Genomic DNA, 15,909 nt, shown 5'->3' on the forward strand with positions numbered 1-15,909 from the left:
CCGTGATATTTGCCTTTTAAGAATCCCATTATAAAACAACGGGGATCTAGCTAATATTACCGATCTCGAGGTGCCTGTTTTCATAAAAGTTGGAAGAGTAATCACTGCACACGGAGTTCATTGAAGGGGTGTTGTGCAGCATTCACAAAAGTACCACCCAGACTCATTGTGGAGACCGTTCGCAGAATAGATAGTTGTTTTGCCGCATAGCACGATAAATGAATAGTTTGAAGTGAAGAGGCCTAGCTCAGCGGACAAACGCCCACGATTGCGTTAAAAAGGTTCAGTGAAACTTCAGTACCTGAGTGGAACGCACGGCGGAAGTTAACTACACTGTACATTCCGAAAAGTACCAGCGACGTGAGAGGAAGATGAGATATTCAAACCCAAAAACGATCATAGGCTAAATTCCCTCATCAAACGGTCAAGGAAATAGCTAACTAAACGATACGAACGAACGAACCAGCAACGGTCAAATTTAATAATAAACTTCATAATGAGCTTGTATTTCGGACAAATACAGCGGCACAAGGCAAACAGTGGTGCTTGTCGTACTACATTCATACGCGTTCACTCATATAGTGTAATAATGGTGTTTTGCAGGCTAAATAGGAAAAAAGGGAACAATCCCGGCCTGGGTGATCCTACCGGAGGGAATAAACCAAGGAGAAAAGCTTCCTGAAAGTACAAAAACAACTTAAGAGGCGAGCAAAGGGTTAAACAGACCCTAATGTCGATTGTCGTCTAAAGAGTCGATTGTACTTTTGGTCGTTGTCAATCAGGCAAACGGTGGAGAAGGGGTATGGGAGCGAGAATTGTGGGGTAGAAATGTGATAAGGAAAATCGGATGAACCTGGAAGGATGAGAGAGTAGATAACGATTGTGATGGATGACAGATTTGAGGTAGAGTTCATTTGGGTGCTCAGTGAACACAAATTCCGGTCTCTTAGTAGATGGATGATAAAGAATAAGGAGTGACAATGGCAGTATACAGGAAAGAGGGCCAGAGAACCTATAAGTGACCTTGAAACAACTCATGTGTATCCTATTGATGATTGTGGGACGGAGAGGTACTTTGGAGCATTTCAAACAATCTTGCTTGTGAGCTCGTGTGCGATCTTGGATAAGACCGAATCCCTGTGGATACGAATGTTACGAACAGCCTCACAGTTTAAGTTTATAAAAAATGGGCGAATCGTGGCGTTGTGTGAGAGGCAGGAAAGAGAAAAAACAAACTCTGTACACGGCAGCTGTACGTGCAAAAATGTATGGAGTGGGTGTATAGGCTTGTGAGCAAAAGGTGTCCAGAATGTTCCAAAGCAGACGGACGGGGAGCAGATGAAACGGGAAAGTTTGAGCAAAACAATACTTTAAAAATCGACTAAATGCTTGGAATGTCAGTCCCTCATTTTTGTATGGCAATGAGAGGCATTCCGAGTAGATGGAACAAAGGAGGTTTGGGGTCGACAGGTGGGTGAGGAAACGCGGAAATACATAGACCTGAGTCAGGAAATTGGAATTTAAGGTACATGGACAACTTGCCTGAAAATGTAACGCAAGCAGTGAGTAATATAGGCTTCGTAATGTGTGTACACAATGTGGCCTGAGGAGTGTTAGTCGAGGATGGTGGGTTGGTGCGGTATGTGAGTCAGACATGAATGAGGAAGAACCGATAGAAAGAGCCAAGGTATCATCCTTGTTGCTAAAACCAATCCGCACTGATTAGAAGGAGATGAGGTAGCAGGCCAAGAAAGGTGAAACAGATATTGCGACGCAGATACTCGAAGCGCGCACCGGCAACAGTTCAGTAGCCAGCAACCGATTGGCGAATCACAGCCAAAAGATAGAGCATCACCAAGAGGACAGGGAAAGTCAGTTGAATAAATGCCCGAGATAAATAGCGAATCTCGGCAATGAAGAACTGGTGTCAAGATTATTGGATCGAAAAAGGTAGTTCTTGGCAAGACACACGTTGAAACAGTAAGCATCCTGGATAGACCAAACGGAGGCAACAAGTTAGCCTCTATCTAAGGGAAGATAATATTCAAAGTGGATCGATAGAAAATCAGTTGCCTGGTTGAGTTCAATATAACAAAAGGAAAAGGATTTGCCACTTGTGAAAAGTGGGGCAAATCAGAGGCGGTTGCTGAGAATCCCTGAATTCGACACGAACAACCCTCATGAGCATAGTTGAAGTAGAAAAAATGATATAATTTGAGGCAACACACACGTGGTGACTTGAGACGAAGAGGCAATCAAGAAAGCACAGAAGTGGGGTTGATTGATTCGTCAAATTGGCTGAAAGATGTGGTTGCGGAAGTGGGGATTGGCTTCAAGTCAGTCGGACAGTTCAACGACGTGATTGACCCGGGATGATACGCATTGTTCGAATGTCCCGACACTGATATGACGTTCATGGAAAGCTCAGACATTTGACCGTAGCTCGTCGTACTTGAGCTATGTGCTGTGACTTGCGGACGGCACCGTTTGTTGAGAAGCATTTCGATCAACAAACTCTCTTGAGGAATCTTTCCGTTCCGATATCGCGTAAGCAGGTAACTCTCAATTTGGAACGCCAGAAACTTCACCTCCGACAATTGCAATAAAACTCTGGAAAAACGACTTGTGGTTGAGTTGTCCCAGGCTTTCGGTTCAACCTCACACTGAGGCGCGCCAGAAGGGGGCCATTGTGCGGTAGAACTGAGTTCGGCAGTGTCTAGAGAAGACTGGAATGCCGAAGGACGGGTAGAACGACGCGACCGGCGTAGTAGGAACCGAGATAGTTTTCCTTGCACACGCAGAACATGCTGATGACTGGATTCGAGCACCAAGTCTGAAGTAAAAGCATACGACAGTCAAGGTATCAGTAGTGGGCAACAATGATCTAGCACAACAGCCGAAAAGTGATCTTCAGAACCATTTCTAATGCTACGGACAGCGACCAATTTAGTGGTATAAGAGGGTAGATGGAGGCGAGGAAGAAAGGTGACTGTCCGAAAACCGGGAGAAACGGCGTACAAGATTGATCGATCCAGCAACACCAGGTGTTTGGCAAGTTCGGGACAAACAGTTTGCCGAACATTGTTCAAATACATGTGTGCATACGAATCGATTAAACCTGTCGGAATAACACAAACTACGCGTCAGCGCTGTCCTGTGGTCACATTACTAAAAAAATTGCTCTTTGCTTCTGACATGAGATTTATAGGCGATCAAGTAGGAAAAGGATAGGACCGAAGATAAAATAGGGTCCTGTTATGCTAGTCTAACATAGAATAAAAATATTACTCAGTCGCGTTGATGTCATGTCCGTGCATTGATGTCATGGGACTCATGTAAAAAGGAGGCGACGCCCAGTCCAGGATGCAAGTAAACGAGAGGGGTGAACTCAAGAGCTGGTAGGCCTTTTCGAAAAGCCACACATTGGCTTTGAGAAACGTTTTGGACAAAGAAAAATAATGCGAATGGTGCGGTTCAAGGGCATTGTTGATGCAGTTGATGTTGTCATCGTCATAAATTCAGCAAGGTGATCCTATATGAACAGAAACCCTCTCTAAGCGGACCCACTCTGCCTTCCTTCATTGGAAGTTTCGTCAGTCGAACAGAAATTGCGGCAGCGACTAGAACAAGTTCAAATCCGGTAAAACTGGCAACCTAACTACCGTCCAGTCAGACCCAATATTCATAACTGTTCATGGCGCACTGATAATGAAAAGAACATGCAACAGGCTATGCTCGCGTAAAGGTAGGTTGTTTGTACGTCAAAGTATGAAGACAAACAGCTTTAAAGCGACCTGTTCAAAGCTCAACAACAGTTCACAAGTGATGAATTCTGCTATCCTATTGGGTGGTTTGAAAGATCACTGACTGTCAACACTAAACCACGGCAATACGTAAATACGTACTGAACAAGACTAGGATTCGGTAACGTTACTACATGAGAAAAACGGTCAGATACGAAGAGTAACGATCAACACGCTCCAAAGACAGTTTCATCACAGGACAAATCTGACCATGTTAGGCATACAAGGAGCCATCCTTGGAGCCTTGTGAACCTTAGTTTTATGCATATATGGATCTAACTATAACCGAAAGGAAGGTTGCAGGGACATGAAGTTTCACCATAATGTATGGAGATGGTTTATATGAATGTCCAAGAAGCCTTTTCTAGCTGTGGCCGTCAAGTAATTCATGAGAATCCCCAGATAACTTTAAAGAGCATCGCAGTCGGACAGGGCTGATGTAAAGTAATGCTCCGATTCAATCCAATCACAAATAATATTAATTGTCAGCAGTTACACATACGAGCAGTAGGAAAGATAAGGAATCAAGGTCGACAGAGAAAGTTGTTTAACACTGCTGCAACATGCACGTAGTTCACTTATCCTCCGGAATGAATCAGCTGTACTAAAGTGAAAAGTTAACGGACAGTCGAATGGCCGGCAGAAACTTCACGGAATGAATCAGCTGTACTAAAGTGAAAAGTTAACGGACAGTCGAATGGCCAGCAGAAACTTCACCATGCAAGCTCCAAACCCTAGAAACTAGCAGTTTCAGCAGATTGCCCTTACGTAACTTTGATCAAATCAGACAGCTGTGCATTTAGCTGAATTAACTGGGGTTATTTAGGGTCAATGTGCACTGCACACTCAGACGCGCACGTGCGCATTTGTGCATGATCCGTACAGTAGGTTGGCTTCGTTACGTGCTCTTGAGTCGCAGCGAAGTTGGTGTGTGTATGGAACCAGCTGCCTGCGAGCAAAGGATGTGCAATAAGTGAAGAAACGACTTGTTAAAACACTAATGGGGGAGGGATAGTGAGGTACATGTGCTATTTGGGTGCAAAGTGCACGCCTTCGCTACGGTCGGCTGTAACTGAATGTTTGAGCATCCGAGGTTGTTACGTGTATGAACCTGGAACACACGAGTACGCCATAAGAGTGCGCAGAACTAGTGACTGTATTTTCAGGACTGGCCTAGAATAGTGTTGCATAGGTCGTGCAGCACTGTTTTAAGGCCACGAACTCATTAGCTACCTGCACTTGCTGAGATACGGGATCGATATTAATTGCACCGGGCTTGAGGTTATGAGATGATGTTGTAAAATAAAGTTAGGAAAAATAATATGCGGTTCGTAGGTCTACTGGAAAATGGAAATGTAATGCCAGATAAGGAATGAGGGAAAGTTTGAGTTTTTTGGCTTGTGAGTGACGCTGGGAATATGAACTTGGGCATTAATAGGTGCGATCTGAACGCTTTTATCCCTTGGAGTCGAAAAGAAACTGCGCAACAGCATGGATAGTACGTGAAACAAAGCAAACTGACCGTGTTTGGCCGGATTGAACAGGACCAGGAACTTGAGGCACGTTAGTTCTTTACGATCCAGTCGGAGTCGCTCAAACTCTGCAACCAAACCGTCCAGTTTGCGCCGGAATTCGGTATCGTTCAGAAAACAGTTTAGCGTACTATCCATCAGGTCACATACATCCCGGGAAACTGAATGTGGAAGGTTAGAAACTCGGCTGCTGCTGCCGCTCGGCGAGGAACTTGGGTGACTAGTGGGATCCGAGGGCTGGAGGGAAAACAAAGGCAAACAAGAGGAGAAATATCGTGAGTGCACTAATTACTATATGTGGTAATATAGTAATCCGCGATGTTGAGTGGGAAAATTCAGACGACAACACACCCATGACTGATAGGATAGTAGATAACCATTAAACTAATCGGGGATGCGGTTATATAGGTTACTATACATCCACGGTATTCACATATTCACCAACTAATAAATTAGGCACCCGAAAATTATTTTCACCCAGCGTGATTTCAACTGCTGATAGTTTTACACCTGATGAATCTAAGGCAAGAGTGGTGGATAAAGATGTACGTGTTTCCACGATTTCGACGTACATTGAAGAAGTTGCTTTCGAGGACTACACTGTCGACTCTTAGCTGTATAGTTCATACACATCATTCGTTAATTCGCACAAAGCAAGTAAACGGATATTCTTGAAGGGCATTACCTGGATAACGCTTCAAGTGTGCTTTATTGCGATGCACTGCATGTAACTGCTTTTTAATGCCCGGTGGAATTACACATAGCTTTGCTCTTCTAGAAAAATCACTTACCGAGAAAAAGTCCATACACTCTAGTTTGGATCGTATCACTGCCGCTCTCATTCGGAAAGATATGATTACTATCATTTGTGACTAACCAAAGTCTAATGTTTACCAATGAGTCATAAACATTGTTGTTGACATGACGATGGCTGGAAATTCTTCGACAGCCTACGACCAGCTTCGTCCGGCGCAGAGCCAATCCAGTAGGCGGAGTCTCATGGCTCTTATTCTTTACTTGGCCTAAATAGGACGCAATTAGTGAAATAAACTCATTTGCTCATTAATTTGGTTTTAAAGGGAGGCCCAACTGAGTTCCAGTTGAGTGTCTCGTTGGTGATGTTCTTAAACTGAATATGCTGCACAAACGCTACCTGATATTCCAATTAGTACGGTATTTGAGGTATCGATGTATAATGTTGCTGGAAACTCCTCAAACAGAACACAAGGCCGGCGGAAACTCTAGGATTGTGCCAACCTGACAAAACCCGAAGAGGAGCGAAACCGATCATGGTCTGTCAAAGAGTTTCAACCCATCCTAAATAGTAAGTTCTGTTAGGACAATGTACCCCAATATCACGAATATCGCCGAAACTGAAACATCAGACGGCCTTTGTTCAGTACATTCAGTTGGAAAATATTATAATAGAGAGGGATCGAGATGGTATTCGTTTAAGTTTCCCGTTGACACCAACTTAATTTACGAACGAGTGTAGTTAGCCAACTGATAGTGAATGATTCTCGAAGGCGAGAGGTCACACATGTGCCAAAATGATGACAGCGCCCTGATCTGAGAAGTACATCTCTCTCAAGAAGAGCGGAACAGACACAAAGTAGGATGCAGCAGCCTATAGCCCGAAAATATATTAAATCTGCATTTCACTTCCTGGCTTGTTTGGCTGGCCAGACAACTGCAGGGTTGTATAATAAGGGGAACCAGTGTAAATATGCATCGATCGCACGTTTCCTGTGTCAAGACGTTCTGCTAGTTCGCATCAGACGTACTGAGGAACTGTAACAGGAATTACAACCTGTCCAAACAGATAGCTACTGCAGTAATCATGAGATTACTGGGAGATGCTGTAACAAGATGCGGGTGATAGCTCTGGGTATTGTAGTGTAAATTCACTAGTAATGGCAAACTGATCTGAAGGACGATGGATTTACTCGTTCCGTTCAAATCGGTTTTTCAACCGGGAACGGTGAGCATCTATACGTTGGTTCCGGTCATGACAGTATTTAAACGACAGCAGTAAAATATGAAGGAGTGAATTAGCTGACGTCCGTAAGATAAGAAAAACGAAGCAAATGACAGTAAACGTTAGGGATAAACTGATGGAAGCACCGACGCTACTAGCAAATGTACCTGATACTGTGGTAGAATGGGTTTCTAAAAGCTCAACCGCACACAGCACAAACGCCAAAGTGACTAAGACTCGTTACGCTTTTAGTGTTTCACTACTGGGCTGCCCTATGTCAGTTTCGCGGTTACTATCAGTCGTGCCGAACCATACCAAACAAGACACGATGGGACAATCGGTTATCTGGAACACGAATGGGATGGCCAAACCAACGTGATTAGTTTGTCCATATCACATCGCCACCTGGACAACAAGTGACCGGTTTCTGAAAACAGCCTAACACATTTCATTGTCGTACATCCGGTGTTTCTACGATACGTGTGGGATGCAACACAAAGGCGCGTATACTTTTGACATTGGGAACTGGAATCCTGTTACGACAGTCTCCTAAGTGTCTTCAAGTTGGCTGCCGGTCCTCGTCCTGCTAATAAGTGCGCGTTTCAGAAATCGGACACAAAACAACTGTTTGTAATACGATCATCGTTGTTTCCGGCGTTTTACAAAGAAATTATTTCAGTTTGATGTCATTCGGAACGACAAAGTTGGCTGACACTCTTCCCAGTCTGAGAGTAGGACCACGTGAAATACGATACGCTCCACTAAAGAGTATCTGATGAAGCATGGACAAACCGAATAATGAAAACCGGAAGTTCACGCCATATAACAGACGTATGCGCATACATGAAGCGTTAGAGCAGAGTACACAGACGCCCCATCGACCGTGTGTAGAATCAGTAGCATATTAAGATTGAAGAAGGATGGGGCTTGCAAGCTTCTGCAAGGTGGTCCAGTTCGACCCGGTGTTCCTTGATATCAAGGCCAAGACCAAGCGGTTTTCTTTTTCGTAAAATATAAAACCCGTTGCTTAACATGCTTCGAGGGCAGAGAGGACGAATCTTGTAAAATACGAAGAATATGCTAGAACAGGCAGTCTGGATGAACGACCGGCTCACCGATGAGCTAGGCAGATTGCTTGGACGGTTTAGATTCCCCACTAATTGTGGTTGCGCGTGTCACAGCCCCATGTTAACTGCATGATGGGCGACTCACGTTACACAGCTTTAAGCCACTTATTCCATTTTGTTGTCTCACCCCGCTGTGCTTTGCGCTGAGAAAGTTAACGATTTGAAACAATGACATGAATGACAATCGCATTCGCCATTTGTTCTCCAGCACTTGATGAATCCGCTGCTACATCGAGCATATTGCGGACGTATTATCACACTTCAGTTTGGTTGATAGACTTCGACGAAAGCCTTCTACGATTTCATAAACTTCCAAATGACATAGGTAGGGACACTACTGTGCTCATTTAAAAATGTACGAGTGTAGTATGGATGCGTTAGTGACTAATTTGTACGCAGCTCTGGAAGTTAAATTGACCTCGTCGACGCGACTGGTAAGAAACGACCATTTTCGGTGGTGGATGCTGCAGTGTGTTGTAGTCCAGTGCCCGTCCAATAAATTAATCGTTCATATGATAATGACAGGTAGTTCCTGCCTATTAAGAACGGAATAGCAGGTGACAGACACTAGGAGCGATTTTCCTAGCTAGTTCGAAGATCAGGAAGATCGGACTTGCTCATTCGGAGTCGATGGTAATGTGACGAAGTCAACGAAGTACTGAAATTTATCGCATAGCCCGGTTGATTAGCTAATCCGGTCTGTGGAGATATTTCGAAATGGTAGATAGGTTTGCGATTCAAAAAGTTTAAAAACCCCTGCTGTAACTGGATTTGTGGGTGTTCGAAAGATGCGTGCAACATGTCAACAGGACAGGACAGGATTTGGATGTGGATGCGTGTGCACACAAAAGCTAGTCCTGGAAATAAAGCTGTTTGTTGACTCGGGTTATCGGGCACGTCTAGTCTGAATAACGGACGGTTTGTGCGTGTATGTGTGCATGAGGAGAATGATAAGGTTGTCGCCGAAAGTGTCGTGTGTACCCACTGCATCGCTCCCAAAGTGACGATGACCGGACTATCTGATTCCCGCTATGCGTCTGGCTGGTGTGTAAGCTCGGGCAAGGACGAACCATGCTGGACAGGATGCGAACTACGCGTGCGGCTACCAAATGGGAGTTGTTGTTGTTGATACACCGGTGACCTGGCACCCAGCTGTCGGAACCATGCTGGACAGGATGCGAACTACGCGTGCGGCTACCAAATGGGAGTTGTTGTTGTTGATACACCGGTGACCTGGCACTGAGCCAGCTGTCGAAATGAATTTTTTTAAAAACTTACGAGCACCTTGAGTCGGGTCACGTAGGAAATTTGTGACCAAAATAGCAGCGTGAAGACATGAGTGCTTATTACTACACGAGGAAATCTCCGATGAAGAAGGCTATCCCAGCAACGATTCATTTGAACCGACACAAAAAGAAGCAGAATTAAGCCGAAACACCGGAATTCCACAGTCAAACAATGTGGGAACGATAAGTGGAAACGATTCGCGTAAGTTACTCTGGTCGTAGTGAACAGGAAGTTCCAGGACACGCTGCTATGACAACGTGGGTCGGTGGCTACTACTCTAAACGTAAATATCACATCCACCTTAGGGAAAAGCACGGTGGAAACGAGGTCAATTGCGAATTAGGTCGACGTTTATAGACGTACCGATGTGTGGTGGGCGATGGGATTGGTGGATCTGTTGTCCTGACAATGAGTTAGATAACAATGCAGATACTCTAACAAGATTATCTCGCTCCAACTGCTATTCAATAGTTGAATCTTGTCCCCAACCTGAAAAAAAACAAAAAAACAATGATAAAAACTGCAACGGTCAGATCAGTGGGGCGTAAAACACAACGATCTTATGTAGTTGTGCAAACAACAGTACACGATCAAAGAGACATGAGAAATACGCCGATTGAAATGACGCTGAGATTCATCTTCGCCTACGCTATTTGTCGAGTAATTTACGTGGACTCTGCACTGCTGCATCCTCTCGTAAAGATAAACTGGATGTTCTCAAGACAATATTGCACGAATGAAGCATCCGAAAAGCTAGCTGTATTTATCGTTCAGGATAGCGTGAGCTTCCATTTCCATCCCGGTGCCACAGACTACACTGCTCAACAGAAGAAACGCAAGGCTCATTTGAAAAAAATAAATCACTCAGCAGTGGCATCCTTTCGGTGCCTAGCTGCCTTGCCACACGAAGGAGGCACGAGGGCTGGGATACTGCCGGGTTGCCCAAGCCTAGACAGGGGAAGTCGAGAGGCAGAGGTTAGTTTCGAACCACGGACCTTCTGGTCAGTAAATTCGTGCTCTAGCCACTTGGTCCATCTTGCCCCTTCGGGAAGGGGGATCATTAATAGTGTTTTACCTATGACAGTTAACAGCCAGCGTTTACACACTGTTAGTTCCCGCATAGACCTGCCATATCTTGTATTCACAAAGAAGTACCAGATTGAGAGCGGTCTGAAACATCCGGAGTTGGGTGTATCCATCATCCTAGTATTCACCAGCAGTTGCACGCCTCCACATCAGCTGAGCACTTAATAATATCCAGCTGATAGTGAGCTGGGCAGGTCGGAGGATAAGGGAATACCTATTGAGCTCCAACCCGAGCATCAAGGCCACTAGAGTCTTAATAATGTACCAAAAGTCGAGTGTTATAGGCTTTACTGATGGTCCCCACATTACAGATAGTGAAAAGAAGTAACACCAACTCTATCCTGATCAATGCATTACAAAAGTGGCGGTGCATCTCAGGGTATATCATGGGGGACATCAGCTCAGGAAGCAACGGTAGCAAACGTCAGTCTCAAGAATTTAGAAAAAGCTTTGAAACCGGTAGTTCAGAACATTTAATTTTGCGGTAACCAACGTTAGACGACCGACATCTTCAGGAAACAGCAGTTGCAAGGAAGAGAGAATAAGTATGACGTACGAACGTCATGACTGCGCAGTGCCCTTACTAACCCTGATGGACGACACCGTGAAAAATAGCAGTAAGTCAAATGACACACACGGGGAACTCACAGGTATCATTTTAAACAGCTCTGTTTGTCCCATCCAGTCTACCAGGTAGAAGAGACAATTCTCGAGAAGACAACACAAAGAACAGAGCAGACGCTCTGTCACGGAGGCGATATACTTATCCTGGACAGCGGCACCGTTCGTTAGACCTTTCAGCTGGCTTTGGGGACAATTGACAGTTGAATCTGTCACAAGACAATGAAAGCCATCGTTCATAAACGACTGTTGAAGAGTTGAAGCTGTGCTCGACACAGTGCTTGAGGGAATGCCATCAGCAGTGAACACTGGCTCAGGAGTCGACAGCTTGTTCGAGGAGGTGACAATATCTGGTTCATGTTTAATTGGTCCATGGCCAAGTCCGTTTGTACAGGACTGTGTATCAGGTGACGTTTGGGGGTTCTCCTTGGTTGTGCGTAGTTCGGATAGATGTATCTTGATTTGCTGTTAGTGCAAACACATGAGGTACACAGTATGAAGTGAAAAACGAACCGAGGAGCGCCATAAAAGTTAAGTAAAAAGCTACTTATCAAACGCCCAGTCAATACTAACGGTAGGGGTCGCAACAGAACACAGGTACGCCCAACTTGGATACTGAAATGTACAGCTAGGTGGCACAACGAAACAGCAACCTGGGTTAGAATAAATGATTTAAGTATCGAAGGAACAAGCTAGCGTATGATGGTATAGCAACACTCTAGTATCCTCTCAATGAAAGGCGTCATGAAGGCCCCACACCCTTTTTAATCAACGCACGAGTCTACACGTGCATACAGCTGGTAGGTGACCCACAAGCATTTTAGGTGGATAGTATGGCTTGCCAAGAACTAAGAGAGTCGAACACTACTTCACTGAAACAAAACATGTTTGTCTATTCATTTATGTTTTTAAAAAAATATGACCAATTACCCGGATGCGCACCGCTCTGGTTTAGGACATCATGCCGCTCACCGACAACATGAACTTTGTTTCCTTCTACCTCCCAGTATCCTGACTGCTTTAATCACGACATGGGCCCGATGATCACTATCGATGTCTCAGTTAATGACTACCAGAGTTCGAATAGCTCGGCACACATTTTTCGAAGGTACACACTGCCAGCCACATAGTGTCGGTTTTGAACAAGCTGTGCGAGTTACCGCTTGTCAGTATGATTCAAAGAAATACACAGGTATTCTATGCCTGCATGTTTCAGAGGGGATTCGTATGACCGGCTATTTTATTCATCCAATTGATTGAAAACCCTGTGTGAAGTTGTCATGCCGAACAACTACTTGTAAATGAGACATATTCATTATATCCATTAATCAATCGCTCGGACTCGGACAACTGTGTGCTTTCCAGCAGTGTCACTTAAGAGAAGTTTGCCACTTAAGGTCTAGCCGCAGTCAGATACCATGGCGATAAAGTGTAAAACAAAGTGGGAACACCCGCATTATAGGGCTTCAAAGCCGTATTCATCAGCTTGGCGTGCAAGCATTCGATCTGCTGTCGAGATTTGCCAATGTTCACTCAGTGGAATAGCCATGAGACTATTATAGAGAATGAGTCGCTGGCTACACGTCTCGTGCAGAAGTGCCTAAGAACTAGAGCTTGAAAGCACGGGAGTTTAGAAAAGTGACATATAGACACCCGAGCTTCCTCGGCTCGATCCATGGGTGTGGTTGAACTATTCGGATAATCAGACAGTCGAGCTCGAGTATCACCCCATTGCTCGGGGGATCGATCAAACGGAGCGGATGGATAATGTGCGGCATTGGAACGATAGACTCAAGAGCTTCGGTACGTTCAAGTGCCCGTTGTTTAAAAGTAAAAGTTGTCTGGTATAATAAGTCCACAGCAGAATCTCAATTAAGTAACTGGATAGATAGGTGTTACGGTCGCATATGGAATGAGTAACCCAGGTAAGTATGCATATTGATGGTTAACGCGCCACATACATTTTTCAGCGAATGGTGCACAAGAATTTATCTGTGAGTAGTTGTAGTACAGATGGACTACCTGGCAAGTTCGTCATAATTAAAAGTTCGATTGTAGTGGCTTCTATTGGCAGCTTATCAGACTACAACTTTCTTCCTAATGAGGTTCAACATCCACGTCTCAGGTCTCAGACGGAGAAACCCAGTAGTCTGCTAACCACGACGCATCCGCCGTATACATCAAATGCAAATCCGAAATGAACACACTGAACACACGCCTTGTGAGCATTCTGAGATAGGCATCGACTCATTCCGCCACATCCAACTCTTCCGGATCCCAACGCCTCCCTCTGTTTGCCTGTTTACGTCTAACTTCATCCGCGCTATGGACTCCAATCCTATTTCGCGAACTCTGACCTGTTCGTTTCTCGGTTTACATAGGCTCGAGCAACTGATAAGTAGGGCTCCTCTTCAGCTCCGAAAATTCTTTTTCTCCAAACTGCTACACAATTACAGATCTCGGACTCGATCCACCTCGAAATACCGTCATCAGTTCTGGATACGTGGCCCTTCTTCTTACCAGCTAATTTGTGGCCATGTTCATCGAAAAGTTGTGCGCCACTTTGCCTCACCTTGACTGACTGATGACTTCAACTCCCTACGCATCATCGTCACATGGCTTCTATTTTACTAGTTTATCGTTATAAATATTCTTCGATACTCGCAGCTCAGTGCGTTCAGTCGTTCGACCCGTCCTTCCAGTTCCCGTAGTCTATTTCAGGGCGAAAACCGTGACTTCTACATGCAACTTTGTTACCAATCAATGTCCCCATAAGGGCTACGCTTGAGTGGGTTGTTCCCGCTTTTCTTTCTTCCACTTTCTACGAACTTTAGTTGTTCAACTCTCGGGTGAACGATTGCCCATATGAACATTACTGACCTTACGTGTCGTGTGTCTCCTCGCTCTTCATCTATTTTAAATGTCTCGATATCGCTTATTGTACTTTTATCCTCGTTGTCATAACTTTGAAAAGGGAGTCTCACATGACGGTTTCTCCATGCCCATGTAATTCACTTAGGTGACTAACAAAGAAGGAAGAAGAGAAAACAAAAAACAAAAGAGCAGCCGATAGTCATCCAGCACTCAATAGTCCCGATCGTTTTGTTGTAATCCAAAAACAGTCAGTCCATTGTAGCCTTTCTGAGTGGCACAAAATACACTCCTTCGTAGCGATCAACATAACGGGAACAAATGTGCATTATGCGACTGCTCTTGTCGATACAACAAAGTAGGTATGCGATATTACTGGACATTCGGGGGTATTCAATCCGGTCAGTGTGGAAAACCTTATCAGCCCACCAAACTTGTACCTAACAGCAGATTTCTACTAGCAACGCACAATACGCGTCAGACAGTTTAGTTTGGAATTTCTCATCCAAAAAAGGACAATCTCGTCGAACACGTGTGTTATATCTGCTGATTCGCCGGCCTGTGGTATCTGCTGCTGACCCGCTCCAGTGCCTAGTGTCGGAGAGAAAAAGGCTCACGGAAGGGAACACAACAGCTATATTCCAAAAAAGTGGTTGCGAGAGCGCGAGTGCGTGTGAGTGCGAAAGGTACAACGGCCTCAAGTTTTTTATTGGAAGGACACTGTCTGAACTTGGTCCAATGTTGACGCACGCGGTCTGACTTTGGTACGAGGCAGCGACATGCTGCATATTGCGGAGGCGTTGTCTGGCCTTGATCAACGCTGACTCGCGCTGTCTGGGTTTGATGCAAGGCTGTGACGAGCTGCATATTGAGGGGGCGTTGTCTGTCTGGTCAACACCCAGCGGAGCTGAGAGTCTCCGTAGGTTCCGGGCATTCAGTGGTTGCTTTCAGGAAGCTGACCATCCTGATAACGTGTCTATGGGTCCATCTGTATGGTCGACGGCGGGTTCAATTTACTGTGTCTCTCGTTAACCCAGTAGTAGACCAATTTAGAAAAAAGAACAGTGTATGTTCAAGTCTGACCGGTTAAACACTCTACCATGCTGTGTAGTGTACTCCAAAGTCCATCACAATTTGATTTTGTCGTTGAAATACCTTGGCCAGGTCTTTCACATTGTTTCCGGAACAAAGGTCGATTGCAATGCCAATCAGCCCATCCTGATACAGTAATGTAATTGATCGCCAAAACACCGCATTGGAATACATCCCGCCATCCTGATACGTAATCTAAGACTCGCAGCAGACCCAGTCATTTACCTATATCCCATATAGAGTAGCAGAGGGACTTTCATTCCTGTGTATCTTCGAACAATAAGATCGCACTGGACGGAAACAAACGCTCAGTTGTGGTACCCTGTCGATGCATAGCCACTATTCAACTGGAAGGAAACATCCCGAAAGGCTACCGAAAAGCTGGGGGTGAAGTTGAATAACGAAAATTCACGTGAATAGGTCAAGTTTTGAAAGTAGCAGTTCGCAGTCCGTTGTGATGTGATGTTGCGGTGAACCAGCTGATTTTCACGTTGAATTTAACAATCACACCG

The 15,909-nt window shown here is 44.9% G+C and overlaps 2 protein-coding genes across 2 annotated transcripts in view; one reads left to right on the plus strand and one right to left on the minus strand.

The window, feature by feature from the left end:
• Positions 1-506: 506 nt before the first annotated feature.
• T265_07202 (hypothetical protein) overlaps positions 507-15,909 on the minus strand; it is a gene marked incomplete at both ends in the record, with an annotated part of 47,970 nt that continues 32,567 nt past the window's right edge. Inside the window, 4 exons of the mRNA XM_009172658.1 lie at positions 507-2,833; positions 5,326-5,572; positions 10,091-10,216; positions 11,462-11,899. Coding sequence (XP_009170922.1) covers positions 2,256-2,833; positions 5,326-5,572; positions 10,091-10,216; positions 11,462-11,899 — 1,389 coding nt within the window. The remainder of the gene's footprint in view (positions 2,834-5,325; positions 5,573-10,090; positions 10,217-11,461; positions 11,900-15,909) is intronic.
• The window catches only part of T265_07201 (hypothetical protein), a gene marked incomplete at both ends in the record, with an annotated part of 13,785 nt that continues 8,203 nt past the window's right edge, over positions 10,328-15,909 (plus strand). The window contains one exon of the mRNA XM_009172657.1: positions 10,328-10,702. Coding sequence (XP_009170921.1) covers positions 10,328-10,702 — 375 coding nt within the window. The remainder of the gene's footprint in view (positions 10,703-15,909) is intronic.

Source organism: Opisthorchis viverrini (assembly GCF_000715545.1).
Source record: "Opisthorchis viverrini unplaced genomic scaffold opera_v5_162, whole genome shotgun sequence".
Classification (NCBI taxonomy): domain Eukaryota; kingdom Metazoa; phylum Platyhelminthes; class Trematoda; order Opisthorchiida; family Opisthorchiidae; genus Opisthorchis; species Opisthorchis viverrini.